Source organism: Cynocephalus volans, chromosome 13, assembly GCF_027409185.1.
Source record: "Cynocephalus volans isolate mCynVol1 chromosome 13, mCynVol1.pri, whole genome shotgun sequence".
Taxonomy (NCBI): domain Eukaryota; kingdom Metazoa; phylum Chordata; class Mammalia; order Dermoptera; family Cynocephalidae; genus Cynocephalus; species Cynocephalus volans.
In genome coordinates this window covers 110969646-110988529 of record NC_084472.1, presented here as the reverse complement: position 1 = coordinate 110988529, position 18884 = coordinate 110969646, and the positions used below count along the sequence as shown (strand labels likewise).

General features: G+C 38.8%; 1 protein-coding gene across 1 annotated transcript in view; it reads right to left on the bottom strand.

The window, feature by feature from the left end:
• LOC134361754 (disintegrin and metalloproteinase domain-containing protein 18-like) overlaps positions 1-18884 on the bottom strand; it is a 129695-nt gene that overhangs the window by 50658 nt on the left and 60153 nt on the right. Inside the window, 2 exon segments of the mRNA XM_063076732.1 lie at positions 6648-6831; positions 9278-9414. Coding sequence (XP_062932802.1) covers positions 6648-6831; positions 9278-9414 — 321 coding nt within the window.

The following is an 18884-nucleotide window of genomic DNA, read 5'->3' as shown; positions in this document are numbered from 1 at the left end:
CTGTTTGCTTGTCGTATCAACTTCAAATAATTGTGGTTGTTATATCTTCTCCCCCCCCCCCCGGTTTGTGTGTGTGTGTGTGTGTGTGTGTGTGTGTGTGTGTGTGAATTTATATATTAATTTTTAGCTCCCACCAATAAGTGAGAACATGTGGTATTTCTCTTCCTGTGCCTGACTTGTTTCACTTAATATAATTCTCTCAAGGTCCATCCATGTTGTTGCAAATGGCAGTATTTCATTCGTTTTTCCATTGTGTAGATGTACCACATTTTCTGTATCCACTCATCCGATGATGGGCATTTGGGCTGGTTCCAACTCTTGGCTATTGTAAAGAGTGCTGCGATAAACATTGGGAAACAGGTATACCTTCGACTTGATGATTTCCATTCCTCTGGGTATATTCCCAACAGTGGGATAGCTAGGTCGTATGGTAGATCTATCTGCAATTGTTTGAGGAACCTCCATACCATTTTCCATAGAGGCTGCACCATTTTGCAGTCCTACCAACAATGTATGAGAGTTCCTTTTTCTCCGCAACCTCGCCAGCATTTATCGTTCATAGTCTTTTGGATTTTAGCCATCCTAACTGGGGTTAGATGGTATCTCAATGTGGTTTTGATTTGCATTTCCCGGATGCTGAGTGATGTTGAGCATTTTTTTAATGTTTTATAACAAGATGAAATTTGAAATGAAAAGTGTTCTGTAAACTTTATTCTGAAAAATCAACTTATTTAAAATGTCCATTGCAGAATATAGAAGTACTCCCCTCCACAACACACAAAAAAAGTTTTTATTGGGGCCGAGCCCGTGGCGCACTCGGTAGAGTGCTGTGCTGGGAGCGCGGCGACACTCCCGCTGCGGGTTCGGATCCTATATAAGAATGACCCGTGCACTCACTGGCTGAGTGCCGGTCACGAAAAAACGACAAACAAACAAACAAACAAACAAACAAAAAAAGTTTTTATTGGACGTCTGCATGCAAATGTTTAGGTTATAATAAAGAAGGTCAATGCCCTAATGCTGTTGTTATTTTTACTTGGATTTCTGGAAAACAATCTCAACAGCAGAAAACTAAAAACAAAACAAAACAAAAAAAACAGAGGAAATAATCTACTTATAACTTAATATCATAGAATTTGTTTCCTATTATTGCTGTTACAAATTACCACAAACAATGATTTAAAACAATACAAATGAGGGGCTTGCTAGTTAGCTTAGCTGGTTAGAGCACGGTGCTAGCAACACCAAGGTGCAGGGTTTGATCCCTGTAATGGCCAGCTGCCCCTCCAAAATAAGTAAAATAAAACAGTACAAATGTATTATCTTATAATTCTGTAGTTCAGAAGTTCAACATGGGACTCAATGGGGTAAAATTAAAGTGTTGGAAGGGCTGCGTTTGTTTCCTGGAAGCTCTCTGGCAGAATCTATTTTCTCGCCTTTTCCAGCTCACACAGGCCACTCAAATTTCTTGGTTTCTAGCTTTTCATTCAGCTTTAAAGCCACCAAAGACAAGTCAAATCCTTCTCATATTGCATCACGATTACATTTTTTTCCACCTTCCTTTTCTGCTTTAAAAAATCTCTAATTAGATAAACCTGAATAATCCAGGATACTTTCCCTATCTCAAAGTCCTTAACGTAATTATATCTGTGAAGTGCCTTTTGCCATGTAAAGGTAACATGTATACAGGTTTAGGGATTAGTACGGGCATCATTGAGAAGACATTATCCTGCCTACTGCAATCATATTAATACAAAATTAAAGGGACTTGCAAGGATTCTTTTGGTTTATTTCCTCTGCTTGTTTTATGAGTGTTCCATCTCACTCAGTCAATGAAAAGCACCAATACTATGTTAAAGAGAAGCAGGTATCCTCTTGTTCCAGCTCTCAAAGGAAAACCTTATGTTTTTCCCCATTCAGGATGATATTGGCATATTTGGCTTTGACTGTGTTGACATACTTTTTTTCTATACCTAATTTGCTGAGAGTCTTTATCATGAAGTGATGTTAAATTTTGTCAAATGCTTTTTCTGCAACTACTGAGATGATCATATGGTTTTTGTCCTCAATTTTGTTGATGTGTGTGTCACATTTATTGCTATGCATATGTTGAACTATCCTTGCATCTCTGAGATGAATCCCACTTGATCATGGTGTATAAACATTTTAATGTGCAAATGTATTCTGTCTGCCAATATTTTGTTGAGGATTTTTGTGTCTATGGCCATCAAATAAATTAGCCTGCAGTTTTCTTTTTTGTTGTATCTTTGTTTGGTTTTGGTATCACAGTGATGCTGGCCTCATACATGAGTTTGGGAGAATGGCCTCTGTTTCAGTTTTTTGGGATAGTCTGAAAAGGATTAGTATTAATTCTTCTGTAAGATTCTGTAGAGTTCAGTAACGAAACCATGCAATCTTGGCTTTTCTTTATTGGGAGACTACTAGTTAATACACTTCAATCTCATTGCTTGTTATTGGTCTGTTCAGATTTCTAATTTCTTCCTGCCTCAGTTGTGGTAGTTTGTGTGTGTCTAGAAATTTATCTGTTTCAACCACATTTTCAAATTTCTTGGCCTATAGTTGTTCATAGTAGTCTGTAATGATTATTTGAATTTCTGTGGTGTCAGTTGTAATGTCTCCTTCATTTCTGATTTTTATTTGGGTCTTCTCTCCTCTTATTTGAATTAGTCTTGCTAATGGTTTGTCTATTTTGTTATCTTCTCAAACAAACAACTTTATGTTTCATTAATCTTTGCATTATTATTATTTTTTTTGATCTCTGTTTCATTTAGTTCTGCTGTGATCTTAATTATTTCTGTCTACTGATTTTGATGCTGGATTGTTCTTGTTTCTCTAGTACTTTGCAGTATAATGTTAGGTTATTTATTTGAATTCTATTCTTTTGATGCAAGTGTTTATTGCAATAAACTTTCCTCATAGTACTGTTTTTGTAGTATCCTCTTAGTTTGAGTATGATGTTTTTATTTTCATCAGTTTCAATTTTTTAAAAAAATTTCCTGTTTAATTTCTTCTTTGACTCATAAGTTGTTCAGGGAAGAGCATAAATTTTGTTTAATTTCCATGTATTTGCATAGTTTTTTAAGTTTCACTTATTACTGATTTCTAGTTTTAATCTGTTGTGATCTCAAAAGATACTTGAAATGAATTCATTTAAAAAAAATGTTTAAATGTTGTGACTTAATTTGTGACCTAACATGGTCTATCCTGGAGAATGTTTCACGTGCTGATGAGGATAATGTATATTCTGTAGCTGTTCAATGAAATGTTCTATAGATGTCTGCCAAGTCCAACTGGCCTAATGTGTAGTTTAAATCCTGTGTTTCTCTGCTCATTTGTTGCCTACATGATTTGTCCAATGTTGAGAGAGGGGTGTGAGGTTCACAACTATTATTGTATTGTGGTCTGTCTCTCTCTTTAGGTCTCATGGTGTTTGCTTTATATATCTGGATGCTCCAATGTTGTGTGCATATATGATTATTATATCATCTTGCTGGGTAGATCCGTTTATCATTATATAATGTCCTCCTTTGTCTCTTATAGTTTTTGGTCTAAAGTCCAATAGCTACTCCTGCCCATTTCTGGTTTCCATTGGCATGGTATATCTTTTTCCATCCCTTTACTATTAGTCTGTGTGAGTCTTTACAGGTGAAGTGAGTTTCTTATAGGCAGCATATTATTGGGTCTAGTTTTTTAATCATTTTGTGCAGCCTATGTCTTTTGATCAGGGAATTGAGTCCATTTACATTTAGGAATGTTACTGAGAGGTATTGTCTTACTCTTGACATTTTATCAATTTTCATTTGGATGTTTTAAATATCATGCTCCTTTCTTTCCCTTTTACTATTTGTCAGTGGGTTTTGTTCTTTCTCATGTATTCATGATGCTGATTATCATTTTGTGGATTCCAGATGCAGGACTTCCTTGAGGATTTCTTGCAGGGCCAGTTGTATGGTGGTGAACTTCCACAGTTTTCTGAAGGATAACCTGGCTGGGTATAGAATTTTTTAGCTGGCATATTTTTTTCTTTTAGTATTTTCAAAATATCATCCCATTCTCTCCTGGTCTGTAAGGTTTCTGCTGAAAAATCCACTGTTAGTCTGACAGTGACTCTATTATAGGTGACCTGACACTTTTCCCTTGCTGTTTTTAAGATTCTCTCTTTGTCTTTTACTTTTGACAGTTTAACTACAATGTGTCTCAGAAAGGACCTTTCTGGATTGAATCTGTTGTGAATCTTTGAACCTCTTGGATCTGGAAGTCCATATCTCTCCCAATATCTGGGAAGTTTTCCAGTATTATTTTGCTGAATAGGTTTTAATGCTTTTTTTCCCCTCAATTTCTGCAACACCCATAATTTGGACACTTGTATGCTTAGGGTTGTCTGAGAGTTCTTGTAGGTTTCCTTTACTTTTTTAAAAATTCTTTTTTAAAAAATTTTTTGTCCACCCTGGTTATTTCAAAAAGCCTGTCTTCAAGGTCAGAAATTATTTCATCTGTTTGCTCAAGCCTGTTGCTTAAGCTCTCAGTTGTATTTTTTATTTTGCTGAATGAATTCTTCAGTTCCATGAGTTCTCTTATGTTCCTTTTTAAGGTATTTATGTCTTTATAAAGTTCCTCCTTCAAATCCTGGATTTTTTTTTCATTTCATTGTATTATGTATCTGATGTTTCTTGTATCTCATTGAGTGTCTGTAAGATTGCTGCTTGAAATTCCTCTTTAGTCCTTTCATAGGTTTCCTATTTTGGGGGGTCTGTTACTTGAGAATTGTTATATTTTTAAGAGGGGTTTTCATCTTTTCTTGTATTTTGAAAAAATGTGTTTTTAATATCTCTACATTGATGTCTAGGCATCTGGTTGAGCAGTTGCTTCTAATAGTCAGGAGTGGCTTTTGAGGAAACCGACTCCGTTCTGTCGATGTGTTTTATATTGACCATTGGTAGGGTATTTTGTTTTGGTTCTCAATAGACACAGTAGTTTAGGTTCTGCATGGTTATTTTGACCATATTCAACATCAGAGTCATCTTTGCGTGTCTTCATGGCCTAGGTACTGGTGCATTCAGTGGTTCCTGCTAAAGTGGAGGACACTGGTTTGGGTCATCAAAGTCCTGGGTAAGATCCTGTGGTCTTGGTAGAAGCAGTGGGATACCCTGTCACTCCTTGACGGAAGTGGGTCACCCTCAGCAGCTTCACTGACACCCCCAACTAGTGTCCCATGACCCTGATAGTTACTCTGGAGTGATCTGCAAGTCTTCGGTTTAAGTGGATGGCCCTGGGCAGGGTTTCTGAGGGGTTAGGAGTCAGCAAACATTTTCTGTAATGGACCAAATAGTACATATGTTCCAATACACTTGCTGTAGGGTCTCTGTTGCAAATACTTAACTCTGCAGTTGTAGCACAGATGCAGCCATAGCCAACATGCAAACAAATAGTCATCCCTGTATTCTAATAAAGCTCCATTTACCAAAAATAGGCATCAGCTGGATTTGACAACTGGCCACAGTGTAAAGAACTCTGATCTAGAATATTCCACAAAAATTTCCTCATGAGGGGCAGGAAGTCTAGGACATTTATCCACCGATTATGAGCTTCATAATTATCCGAAGCCTGATCATTAGTTCTGGGACTCATTGGGCCCACCCTGCTAGTGAATGAGCAAACTGCTGAGGCCACAGGAAGCACTTCCGCAGAAAGTCTCTGATACTTGAAATGAAAACACTCATCAGAAACAGTGAATCTCGAGGAGATACTGGTGGGCACTGACAGTATCTGCTGTAGGTGCCAATCTGTTTGCACGGTAGTTGCAGAAACCCATGGTCTTGCTTTATTCTATCCTTCATTAAATATATATACATATATACATATACATTATATATATACATATATATTAATACATGTATATTAAATGTATGTTACATATACAGGTACACGCAGACTCATACAAAATTTTACTTTGTGGAACGTAGGGTGATTAAAAGAACTTGTAGGAATTTAATGGTTTGTAAACGTGCGGTGGCCAACAGCTTTTGTAGGGGAAATGAGTTCATACAACTGCTGGGAGATAAATCGTAAAGAAACTAGACTAAATATGTGGTCCCACCTCTTGAGAATAGTATGCATCAAAACTTGTTTGATGGAATTATAATAAAGTGCATATCTATATTTAGAAATAAAGGAATAAAACAAATTTTAGTCATCCAAAAACTTCTAAATGCAGAAATGATTGAGAATGATTTTTATTATAATGTTTAGAAATTCTTGCAACCACAAGAAAAAGGAAAAAAAAATGAGCTGAATTTAGCAGAAATTTGTAGAGACAATAGAGAATAAGGTCATTTGAATTAGAAACTGAACTGTGAATAAAAAGGACTTCCTTTAGTACATATATTCAAAATCTATCTGCCTGCATGACTGGGGATAGTTATGCAAACCAAGTGTCCATGACACACTTGTCTTCTCAGTTTGAGAGGTGTGGGAAAGTTATCCATAGATCTTAACTTATCCTTTTTCTCATCTCAGTTCTAAATTGAAGACATAGTTGCATATATTATTCCATATGTACCATGACAAAAGTTTTATGTTTTATTATAAACATAAAAGTTGTGCTAATATTTCAATCTATTACTCACCTCTTCATTACCACAGTCACATTCTTCATTAGGTTCCAAAATCCCATTACCACACACTGGTTGATTTTGATATAATGGTTGCAAATTTGAAAGGTTCTGAAGGCATTTAGACTCAAATTTTGAAACAAAATGTCTATAGTCATGCATGCTACAGTTGCTAAAAATCTTTATACCACTGGCAGTCCTAAAATGAAATAATATTCCTCAGGTAAATAAGCCTTGCTAATGAAACCACATCTAAACAATGCTTTATATATAATCATATGAATTGCAAGATGCCCTCCCCCCACAAAAATTGAATCTTAGTACAGATTAAATCAACCATAATTAAATTTTAATTATATTATTGCTCACCTTTAACACTCTCTTAAGAAATTCATCAAAAGAATATATTTCTAGCAAAGCAATGCAGTGAGGTATGATGGTTAAATCTAAATATCTAAGTATCTGTGAAATTATAGATCTATATCTTTATCTACGCCTATGTCTGTATCTACCTGCACCTGTATTTATATCTCCATCATCCGTCTATCTGTCATCCTCACCGTCTGTCTCTTGTCCCCTCCACCTGGTAGGCTCTTCTCCGATATATTCCGATCTTTCTTCCCCCATTTCAGTCAGATGTCTGCTCAAATGTCACCTCCCAATGAAACAACTCTTGACAATAATACCTGAAATTGTGCCCCCTCTTCTTTCTCCATCCACTTTTAATGATTGTTTTTCTACATAGCACACTTTTGCATTATATAAAAACACACTTCTTTAATTTTTATTTTTGCAACTTCATCTTATATGACCTAAATTATATGCTAAAATGTAAGTCCCAGGCAAACATTTATTCACATGTTCACAGCTGTATCTCCAGTGGAATATATAAGAAGTATGTCTAACAGATGCATAATAGACATTTCAAATATACTATGTACAATATTGAACTAATAATTTTCTCAAACAAGTCTGCTCCACCCGTAGTTCTCAGTTGCTGGAAACTCCATTCTTCTAGCTGCTGAGGCTAATAACATCGATGTGATCCTGGACTCTTTTTTTTTCTTTCTTATACCCTACACCCAACATGCACACCACATACCTAAAAAAAATGAATTAAAAGATAATTCAAATATTTCCATGAACTTTTTGAAGTGCCCTTATATACACACTCTCTCACACACACAAATGCATCTGTAGACACATCCCTAACTATACAGAATTTCAGTAGAAACAAGGCAATTTAAAGGAAGTATAAAATGATTGGCTTTTTGTGGAGATTATCATTCTGGCCCAAAGACAACTGAAATAAGGTAAGCTAGGCCAGCTGTCTCAAAATACTTCTATTTCTTATCCAAAGCTCCAAGTTTGAAGGAAGAAAAAATTGATATTTAGTTATTGCAGGAGTATACAGGTTTTTCTACAGCCCTCTTCCTGAATTTCCTGGACATTAACCCCGCAAAATCTGAGCTCTCCACTTTCTTTGCACATGCAGCTCAGAAGCTGAGATCGAATGAACCAAAACAACCATGCTGTTTGAATTCACATTATGTTTGCAATTTAAAAATTTTAGTTCGTTATCAAAATGCTCAACAACCCCATTACATTTTCTAATTATTTCTAATTTCTGGTCTCCCGATGACTGTTTCATACCTTCTATCAAAACTCCTCCATTGCTTGTGCTCAGCTTCCTATCTTGGGAAATTGTCCCCATCTTTACATTCCCAATAATCAAACTACCTACCTCCCCACATGCTTACTCCTCTAAGCTCCTGTCACAGTATCTGCACATACCCAGCTCTGTTAAACACCATCCCGCTACTTATGCACAAAACTGTCTTATATCCAACATCGTCCTCTGTCCCCTCTTCTGTTTATCTCTAGTCTACAGATATGCAGGGTCTCCCGTTTATAAAATCCCTCCTTTGACCATAAATTTCAGCTCATCCTCCTCAAACTGTTGTCTAAATTTACCATCTCCACTTTTTCACCTAATATAGTTTATCAAGTTCCTTAAAATATAAAATGTTGATTTGCACTATAATAAACTTACATACCTATTCTGGAAAATCAGATATTTTATAATAGGTCATTTCTTTGCTCAGTGCTGGTTTTCACATACTATTGGTTTTTTAAAATTTATTCATCCTACTAAACTTTTGTTGTTGTCCTGACTTTATATTGATTTTGTTGGTTTTTCTGTGTGGTCAATCATAATATCTTCAAATAAGAACAATTTACTTTTCTCTAATCCTTCCTCCTTTTTCTTCTTTTCAATTTATTAGCGAATGCTGCTATTACTATATTATAATATTGATGGAGCAATTAGGCATCTTTGTCATGAGCAACGAAGGCCACAACAACAAAACAGTAAAAGCATCAAATGTTTATTCAATATTTTATGGTTTTCATCAACCTCAACTTTCTCCCATTAATTCCCTTAAATGAAAATTTCTTAACAGGACATATCACTTTCCAGACACCTGCTTCACTTAGAAAATATTTTTGTTTGATATGCCTTCAAGCATAACATACCTTTTCAATATTTGAAGTGGAGTTGAAAATAAAACATTAAATGTTTATCACATCTCAGAAACAGACTTATGAAAATATATGTGAAATGAATTAAGAGTAAAAAGCCTTACACTGCTTCCCGATTCATTATGCACGTAGCTCTCACACAAGAGCACTTATCGATGTCATCATATGTTAATCCCAAAGCAAGGCCAAGCAGTTGAGCCACGACAACTGAAAATCCCTCCAAACTTATTGCATCTGGATACTAAAATAAAGAATATTAAAGAGAAAACCATTATATAAGAAAACAAAAGTAAGTACTGGCTTGAAACATTTGTGTTCTTATAAAATTTTAAATTTTGATACTTTTGTGTTCAGCATACTTTGCAATATATTTTAGTATTTCATTGATATGGATATCTGTGCTAATATATTTATTAAGAAGCATGAAACCTAGTAAAAAGTAATCAAGCTATAATATTTTCTGGTTAAAAATTTGGCAAGTCCAAATTCTGTAAATTTAAACACAGTATTTCTAATACAGTCAAAGGAAAAAGATTTACTTTCTCATTAAATCAATTAATCCAGTGAACAAATAGTAATTCAGTGTACTCGGCTGTCAGGAACTATGATAGGTGATGGGAAGATAGTGGAACGCAGGAAAGAAATGGACTTTGTCCACACCTACACATTACAGTATAGAAGGGGAGAAAGGCAATAAACAGGAATCCACAATTAACTTCCTATATATAAACAGATCATTAAAAGTGCTATGAAGAAAATAAAATGTACTCCAATGCAGAATTTTATGGAGAGGTAAAAGATAACATTTTTCGGTAAGGTAGTTAGAAAACCCCCTTTGTGGAACTGATATTTATTCTGAGCTATAGAGTATAGGAAATGATTCAATATGAATATGAGCAGGGTGCTTGAATTGGGACGTGCTAAGGGCTGGTGTATAATAAGAGAAGTAAAAGAATGAAAGGACAGAAGTTAGAGATAGAGGCATGATCATGTTAAAAAAATTTAAAGTGGGAATTTGTTAAAAAATGGTTGGTAGCAGGTCGGACTGGCAGTATATTTCACATTACTTTGATAAATAAATTGTGATTTTTTCTCAGTCCATTACAAGCAAAATTCTTAGAAAATCTCTATTTTTTTCTATACCAATTGAAATTTATAGTGAGAAAATTTAAGTAATGAATAGCTAAAAGAAAAAATATTATATGTATGTGTATGTGTGCAACTGAAAACATGGGTCATCTAGCAATATGTACAAGTAAGTTAATAGGTACCTTCTCCTTTTATCCTATAAAAAATAAGCTTGAAAATTTTAGTGTCAGAATATGAAAGGAGGTTAACCAGAGCAGAACATGAGGACAATATCTGGGCTGACCATTAGGTTTTGGGGGAAAATGTAGAGATCAAAGGATGAAGTTTTCATGCTAGATCAGAGAAGGAAACATGGTCTTGTACTTCCATAATTTTATAGCTGAAAATAAATTTCCAGTACAAAGTCATGGAACAGGAGGAATCCTCTCAAAATAAAATAACCCCCTAGTTAAACTGTATAATCAAAGAAGAGAGATGGTACAGATAACTAATATTAAAAATAAGAAAAGAACTGGCCAGTTATCTAAGCTGGTTACAGCATGGTGCTAATAATACCAAGGTTTGGGATTTGATCCCCATACCAACCAGTGAAAAAACATTAATAAAATAAAAAAGAAGACGTCACAACTACAGATGGTACAGGTTTAAAAAAAGCTATGGTGTGTGTGTGTGTGTGTGTGTGTGTGTGTGTGTGTGTGTGTGTGTGTGTAGAAAGAGAGAAAGAAAATAGAGAAAATAAATTAATATATTGAAAATTTCAGTAGAGAATTGGAATCTATAGCATAAATTTGATCATTTGCTTCAGGTAATAACGTCTTTGGATCATATTATACTTGTTCCCTGGGACACGATACAAAAGGCAGTTACCCAAAGGTGCTAGAAGAAGCTGGCAGCACCGGTTGGAAATTATGCTCAGTGAAAAATAATTGTAGAGAGTGCAGTGTTTGAGACATTTAGCAGGGGACCAGTTGTAATTTTTGTGACATATGCATTTAGAGGGCCCTAATGAGAACCATTTTCTATCTTTGGCCTGGAAAATATAAAATATGAATATGAGGAAATATTGGCTACTGGATAAATGAATAAACACAAAAGGAAAAGTACAGAAAGAGGATACTTCACAGAATTCTGTCTCCACATTCTGGTTGAATCCTGACACATTCACACATAGAACAGCCTCACCACAATTTAGCTAAAGATTAAGGGTATGATGAGGAAAGAGCTGCTTTCCATGATTCAAAGTTGCTGCTATGAAAATAAACAAAAACATTTTTTTGATAAAACAAGTTGAAAAAATCAAGGTGCTGAAGTCATCAGAATGGCAGAATAAGAGATCCTAGCTCTTGTACTCCCATGGAAACACTGATTAAGCAATGATTCACAGACAAAAATACTTTTACGAGAGTTGCAGGGTCTTGTTGAGTGTATCCATCACCCTTGTAGAAAAAAAATCACAGAACAGCCACACTGAAAAAGGCAAGAAAAAAAGAATCACCTCTCCCTAAAGCTGGCACAAGTCAAGCCTAAGAAAGGGCCGCTCAGCCTGCAACTTCTCTCACAAGAGGAAGAGAGTACAAGGTGGATGTAAAGCTCTGCCAGCCTCTCTGGGTAGGGCCTGCTTTGTTTTGTCTTCCCCAGAATGCTGAGGAAATAGGTAAAAGTAGATCATGTAGGGGCAGCTAAGAAGAAGAAAAGGCGCAGGTGTTCATAGAAACACGTGTGCATGTCCCATCAACTGATGTGAAGACCCTGTCATTCAACCTGCTCACAGACCCTGTCAGTCAGTTGACACATTCACAGGCACTGTCACTCTGTGCCCCACCTGCTCCTGAAACAGGAGCTCCATGTGCCTTCACAGCCATTGCTCCATGTGCCCTACATACAGTGCAAACACACTTGAGAGAAAGCATGTTCACCCCAGCAGATAGTGCATATCCCAGAAGCCAGCTAAATTTCAGGAAGAGAGAGAAGTGTAACCATTATCCTGTCATCTCAGTGCACTTCCCTAGGGAAAAGGGGATGTGTTAGTCTTTCTGTTGCTTATAACAAAATGCACATAACTGGGTAATTTATAAAAAAAATGAAAATTATTGCTTACAGATTCAGAGGCCGGGAAGTCCAAAGTCCATGGAACACATCTGGTGAGAGCCTCATTGGTGGTCACAGTGATGGCACATTGTGAAAATGGTGGAGCAGAGGGAACAGCAGTTCCTCATTCACTCTCCTTTTAAAACCCTCACAACCTCTCCCCTGAATGTCATTATTAATCCGTTCACTACCGCAGGGTCCTACAATCTAATCAGCTCTTCAATGCCCCACTTTCAACTACCGTAATAGGATCTCCCACCCTCAACATATACAGTGTGGATTAAGTCTCAATGAAGCTGGAGTGGGGAAGACATCCAATCTACGGCTAGGTAGGTGACTCATACATGACATGACTCTGCAGATTGAGAGAAGGTGTGTGAAGAGTCGAGTGGCTGCACATATAAAAAAAAGTCTGAGAGCTCCACAGAATCCCTGTCTGGGCTAACTCGTCTTTTTATGCTGACACAGCTCATAAACACTGAAAGAAGTGACTGCTTCTTTAAGTGCACAGGCAAAGCTACACAGATGATAAAGAACCGGGCACACATGACACCAACAAAGGAAACCAATAAAGCTCCATTAAACAATTGAAAAAGGATATAGATTTATAAGCTGCTTTACAAAATAAAAGTAAAACGCAAAATAAGTGTTTTGAAGAAGCTCAATAAGATATGAAAACATAGTTTAAAACATAGTATAAAAAATAAGCAAAATCAGACTTCCGGTCAAGATGGCGGAATAGACAGTCCCCAGCGTCACTCTCTCCCACAAATCAACCGATTTACAATTATATCATCAAGTGTGTACGGAACTGGGAGACGTCCAGCAGGGGAGGTGGAAGCTCCCAGAGACCATACCACCGCTGCATGATCCAGCAGCCCAGCCCAGGACGTGCGGAGTGGGGAGATGTCCAGCAGGGGAGGCAGAAGCTCCACAGAGACCACACACCCTGTGGGGCTGCTGCCGTGTGATCCAGCAGGTAGGCTTCACCGCCGCCACCCGGCTCCATCCTAAGCCTGGCCCAGCGAGCACGGAGCTGGGTGACGTCCAGCAGGGGAAGTGGATGCTCCGCAGAGACCACACACTCTGCGGTGCCTCTGTGCATTCCAGCAGCCTGGCCCAGTGTGCATGGAACAAGGAGATGTCCAGCAAGGGAGGTGGAAGCTTGGCAGAGACCACACACCCTGTGGTTCCACCCTGTGACCCAGCAGCCCAGCCAAGTCCATGCTGACCAGAGAGGTGGCTCCCCGGAGAGGTCCAAGACCCGAGGCAACCACACACTCAAGGCACTAGTGGCCAACTGAGTAGTCACTGAGGTAGCCATACCAAATTGGCAACTCCAGCAACAACTAAGTCAGGCAATAGTGTGAAAACTGTGGACTGTGAAACCCCCTGCCACAATGAATAAACATCAAAGAAAAGATACCAGAAATATGAAAAATCAAGAAAGTACACCACCAAAGGGTAATAACTCTCAAGCTCTAGATCCTATAGAACAAGAAACCCTTGAAATGTCTGACAAGGAATTTTGAGTGATAATTCTAAGGAAACTGAATGAGATACAAGAAAACTCAGCTAGACAACATGATGAAATGAGGAAAAGTATACAAGACCTGAAAGAAGAAATGTACAAGGAAATCAATGCCCTGAAAAAGATGTAGCAGAGCTTGCCAATCTGAAGAATTCATTCAGTGAAATAAAAAACACAATGGAAAGTTTAACCAGCAGGCTTGCGGAAGTTGAAGAGAGAAACTCCGAACTTGCAGATGGGCTGTTTGAAATAACACAGGCAGACAAAAAAAAAAAAAAAAAAAAAAAAAAAAGAATCAAAGGAATTGAAGAAAATCTGAGAGAGATATCAGATAACCTTAAGTGCTCAAATATCCGAGTCATGGGTATTCCAGAAGGGGAGGAAAAAGGAGATTGCATTGAAAACATATTCAACAAAATAGTGGCAGAAAATGTCCCAGGTATAGGAAAAGTCAGAGATCTTCAGATTCAGGAAGCTCAAAGATCCCCAAACGTATGCAATGCAAAAAGCTCCTCTCCAAGACATGTAATAGTCAAATTGGCAAAACTCAAAGACAAAGAGAGAATCTTAAAAGCTGCAAGAGAGAAGAATCAAATGACTTATAAGGGACTCCCAATCAGACTAACATCAGACTTTTCATCACAAACCTGAAAAGCCAGAAAGGAATGGGATGATATATTCAAAATACTAAAAGACAGAGATTGCCAGCCAAGAATACTCTACCCGGCAAGGCTATCCTTCCAAAATGAAGGGCAAATAGTATATTTCTCAGACAAACAAAAACTGCCACCACACGACCACCCTTACAAGAAATTCTCAAGGGAGTTCTGGGTTTAGTTCCTGAAAAATAATTACCACTGCCATAAAAACCCAAGAAAAATCAAAACCCACTAGTATAATAAAAATGACATTCATGGAGCAAAAACAAACAAACAAAAATGATATCTACAACCCAAGGAACCAACAAATACAGAAAACAGACAGGAAATCAGAAAGCAAGGAACAAAAGACACCTAAGACAACCAAAAAATAATAAAATACTAGGAATAAATCAACACCTTCCAATAACAACTCTTAATGTAAAAGGCTTAAATTCCCCAAACAAAAGACAGAGACTGCCTGACTGGATTAAGAAGGAGGACCCAACTATATGCTGCCTTCAAGAGACTCACCTCACCCATAAAAACTCACACAGACTAAGAGTAAAAGGATGGAAAAAGATTTACCATGCAAACAGGAAAAAAAAAACCGAGCTGGAGTAGCTATTCTTATATCTGATAAAATCGACTTTAAACTAAAAACCATAAAAAGAGACAATGAGGGACACTACATAATGATAAAAGGATTGATCCATCAAGAAGACATAACAATCATAAATATATACCAACCCAATGTTGGAGCAGCCAGATTTATAAAACAAACTCTATTAGACCTAAAGAAGGAAGTAGACACTAATACAATAATAGCAGGGGACCTGAACACCCCACTGTCAATATTGGACAGATCATCTAGGCAAAGAATCAGCAGAGAAACACAAGATCTAAACAACACTCTAGACCAATTGGACATGGCAGATATGTACAGAACATTCCATCCAACAACCTCAGAATATCCATTCTTCTCATCAGCACATGGATCATTCTCCAGGATAGATCCCATATTAGGTCACAAATCAAGTCTGAACAAATTCAAAAAAACTTGAATTATCCCATGTATTTTTTCAGACCACAATGGATTAAAATAAAAAATAAATAACAAATGAAATTCTGGTCCGTTTTTTTCAAGATGGCGGTGGCTGCGGCAGCTGGCGCGGAGTAGCTGAGGTGGAAAAGGTGGCCACTGGGCCTCAGGCAGCCGGGAAACTTGTGGACCTTCCTCTCACCATCTCTTAAGGAAGGACCGCTGCTGCTGGCCGGTCGTGGGGGGTGACCGCCACTTTGTCCCTGGCAGGAGAGGCTGCCTCACTTACAGGCAACAGCTTTGAAGTGTGGAGCAGGAAAAGAACTGTTTCTTAGCTGCAAAAGCGAGTCTCGAAACAGGGAACACGGCGCCAGGGCTGCTGTGGATGCAGAGAGGATCCCGGAGGCCGGGGCCGTGCTGAAGGCGGCCAGCTGCCCTATTCAGGATTCGAGATTTCAGGCCGGCATTAAAGAAGATTCCTGGGAGCGCCCGAGCCGCGCCGCGACTGAACAGCCCGAGGCGGCAGCGGCCGAGAACGGGGAAGGCAACAAACCAGAGACAGAGAGTGAGCGCCCGACCTGGCACAGCACTGTGAGTGACCCCTGGCACAGCTCTGTTCGGGGGGCGGATGCCCACCCGGCTCCCGCCTGCACCACCAGGCCACTCACCGCCCCGGGGCGGCCTCCATTTTCCCAGGTGCTAGCAGTTCCACCCGGCTCGGCCATCACTGAGCCTTCCCACTTGCTTGGCCCGGCGCGGGGCTTTCCGGAGCCTGCGGGCCAGCCTCCCCTCCCACTCCCTCTGCGGTTCTCTGGCGGGGCTGGTGGTGGGGGGCGTCCCTGGCCTGTGTCAGGAGGGCAAGGACATACGGGCGGGCTGACTGTCACTGCACCACACCCTGGACTCCGACCCCGGTAAACTTCCTGTTACTGGGAGGCAGATACCATCTCTGTGGCCACCAGTTCGGCAAAAAGCCTAACCAATTTCTGGTTAGGAATAGTGTGGTAGGAGAGTTCCCAGGTCCGCTTGAACCTGCCAGAGAGCAGGCTGCAGGCGGGCACTAGACTCGGTTTATACCGGGGGGATACAAAGGTGAACAAGACCCGAGAAAGATCTACATAGTGCTACAAAGGCACCCAGAGAGACCGGTCGTCTGTGCCTAGCAGAAACCTGGTAGACTTCCTGGGCGAGGCGGTGCCGAGCAGGGTCTTGAAGGCCTGACTGATAGACGAGGGGTGCAGAAGACATGCCCCAGCCCAGCACAGTGCGCACAGATTGGGGAGACGTGCGGCCAGGGAGGCGGAGACTCAAAAGAAACCACACACCTGGTGGGGTCACCACTGCATGATCTAACAGCATGGGCCAGAACACACGGAACAGGGAGAAGTCCTGCTCAGGAAGTGAAAGCTCAACAGAGATCACACATCCTGTGGTACGTGATCCACCAGCCCAGCAGAGTCCAAGCTGACCAGAAAGGTGGCTCCCCGGAGAAGCCCAAGACCCAAGACAACCACACACACAAGGCACTAGAGGCCAACTGAGCAGTCACGGAGGGAGCCATACGAAATTGGCAACCACACCAAAATCCTAGTTAGTCATTAGTCTCTAACGGGTGGACTGTGAAAGCCCCTGCCACAATGAATAAACACCAAAAAAAAGATACCAGAAATACAAAAAATCAAGAAAGTACACCACCAAAAGTTAATAAATCTCAAAACTCTAGATCCTATAGAACAAGATGCCCTTGAAATAACTGACAAGGAATTTCGAGTGATAATTCTAAGGAAACTGAATGAGATACAAGAAAACTCAGCTAGACATCATGATGAAATGAGGAAAAGTATACAGGATCTGAAAGAGGAAATGTACAAAGAAATCAATGTCCTGAAAAAAAATGTAGCAGAACTTGCTGAACTGAAGAAGTTATTCAGTGAAATAAAAAACACAACGGAGAGTCTAACCAGCAGGCTTGTCGAAGTTGAAGAGAGAACCTCTGAACTTGAAGATGGGCTGTTTGAAATAACACAAGCAGACAAAAAGAAAGAAAAAAGAATCAAGGACATTGAAGAAAATCTGAGAAAGATATCAGACAACCTTAAGCGATCAAATATCCGAGTCATGGGTATTCCAGAAGGGGAGGAAAATGGAGATTCCATTGAAAACATATTCAACAAAATAGTGGCAGAAAACTTCCCAGGTATAGGAAAAATCACAGATCTTCAGATCCAGGAAGCTCAACGATCTTCAAATGTATTCAACCCAAAAAGACCTTCTCCAAGACATGTCATAGTCAAATTGGCAAAACTCAGAGACAAAGAGAGAATCTTAAAAGCTGCAAGAGAGAAGCGTCAAATCACCTATAAGGGAGCCCCAATCAGGTTAACATCAGACTTTTCATCACAAACCCTAAAAGCTAGAAAGGAATGGGATGATATTTTCAAAATTCTAAAAGACAAAGATTGCCAGCCAAGAATACTCTACCCTGCAAAGCTATCCTTCTGAAATGAGGGGCAAATAGTATATTTCTCAGACAAACAAAATCTGCGGGAGTTCACTACCACACAACCACCCTTACAAGAAATCCTCAAGGGAGTACTGGGTTTGGTTCCTGAAAAATAACTGCCACTGCCATAAAAACCCAAGAACAATCTCAACCCGCTAGTATAATAAAAATGGCATTCATGAAGAGAAAAGAAGCTAACAAAAACACTATCTACAACCTAAGGAACCAACAAACACAGAAACTAAACAGTAAATCAGAAAGGAAGGAACAAAAAACACCTAAGACAACCAAACAACCAATAAAATGCTAGGAATAAATTAACACCTTTCAATAACAACTCTTAATGTAAAAGGCTTAAATTCCCCAATTAAAAGACACAGACTGGCTGACTGGATCAAAAAGCAGGACCCAACTATATGCTGCCTACAAGAGACCCACCTCACCCTTAAAGATTCACACAGACTAAGAGTGAAAGGATGGAAAAAGATTTACCATGCAAACAGAAAAGAAAAACAAGCTGGAGTAGCTATTCTTATATCTAACAAAATAGACTTTAAACTAAAAACCATAAAAAGAGACAATGAGGGACACTACTTAATGATAAAAGGACTGATCCATCAAGAAGACATAACAATCATAAATATGTACGCACCCAATGTTGGAGCAGCCAGATTTATAAAACAAACTCTATTAGACCTAAAGAAGGAAATAGACACTAATACCATAATAGCAGGGGACCTGAACACCCCACTCTCAATATTAGACAGATCATCTAGGCAAAGAATCAGTAGAGAAACAGAAGATCTAAACAAGACTCTAG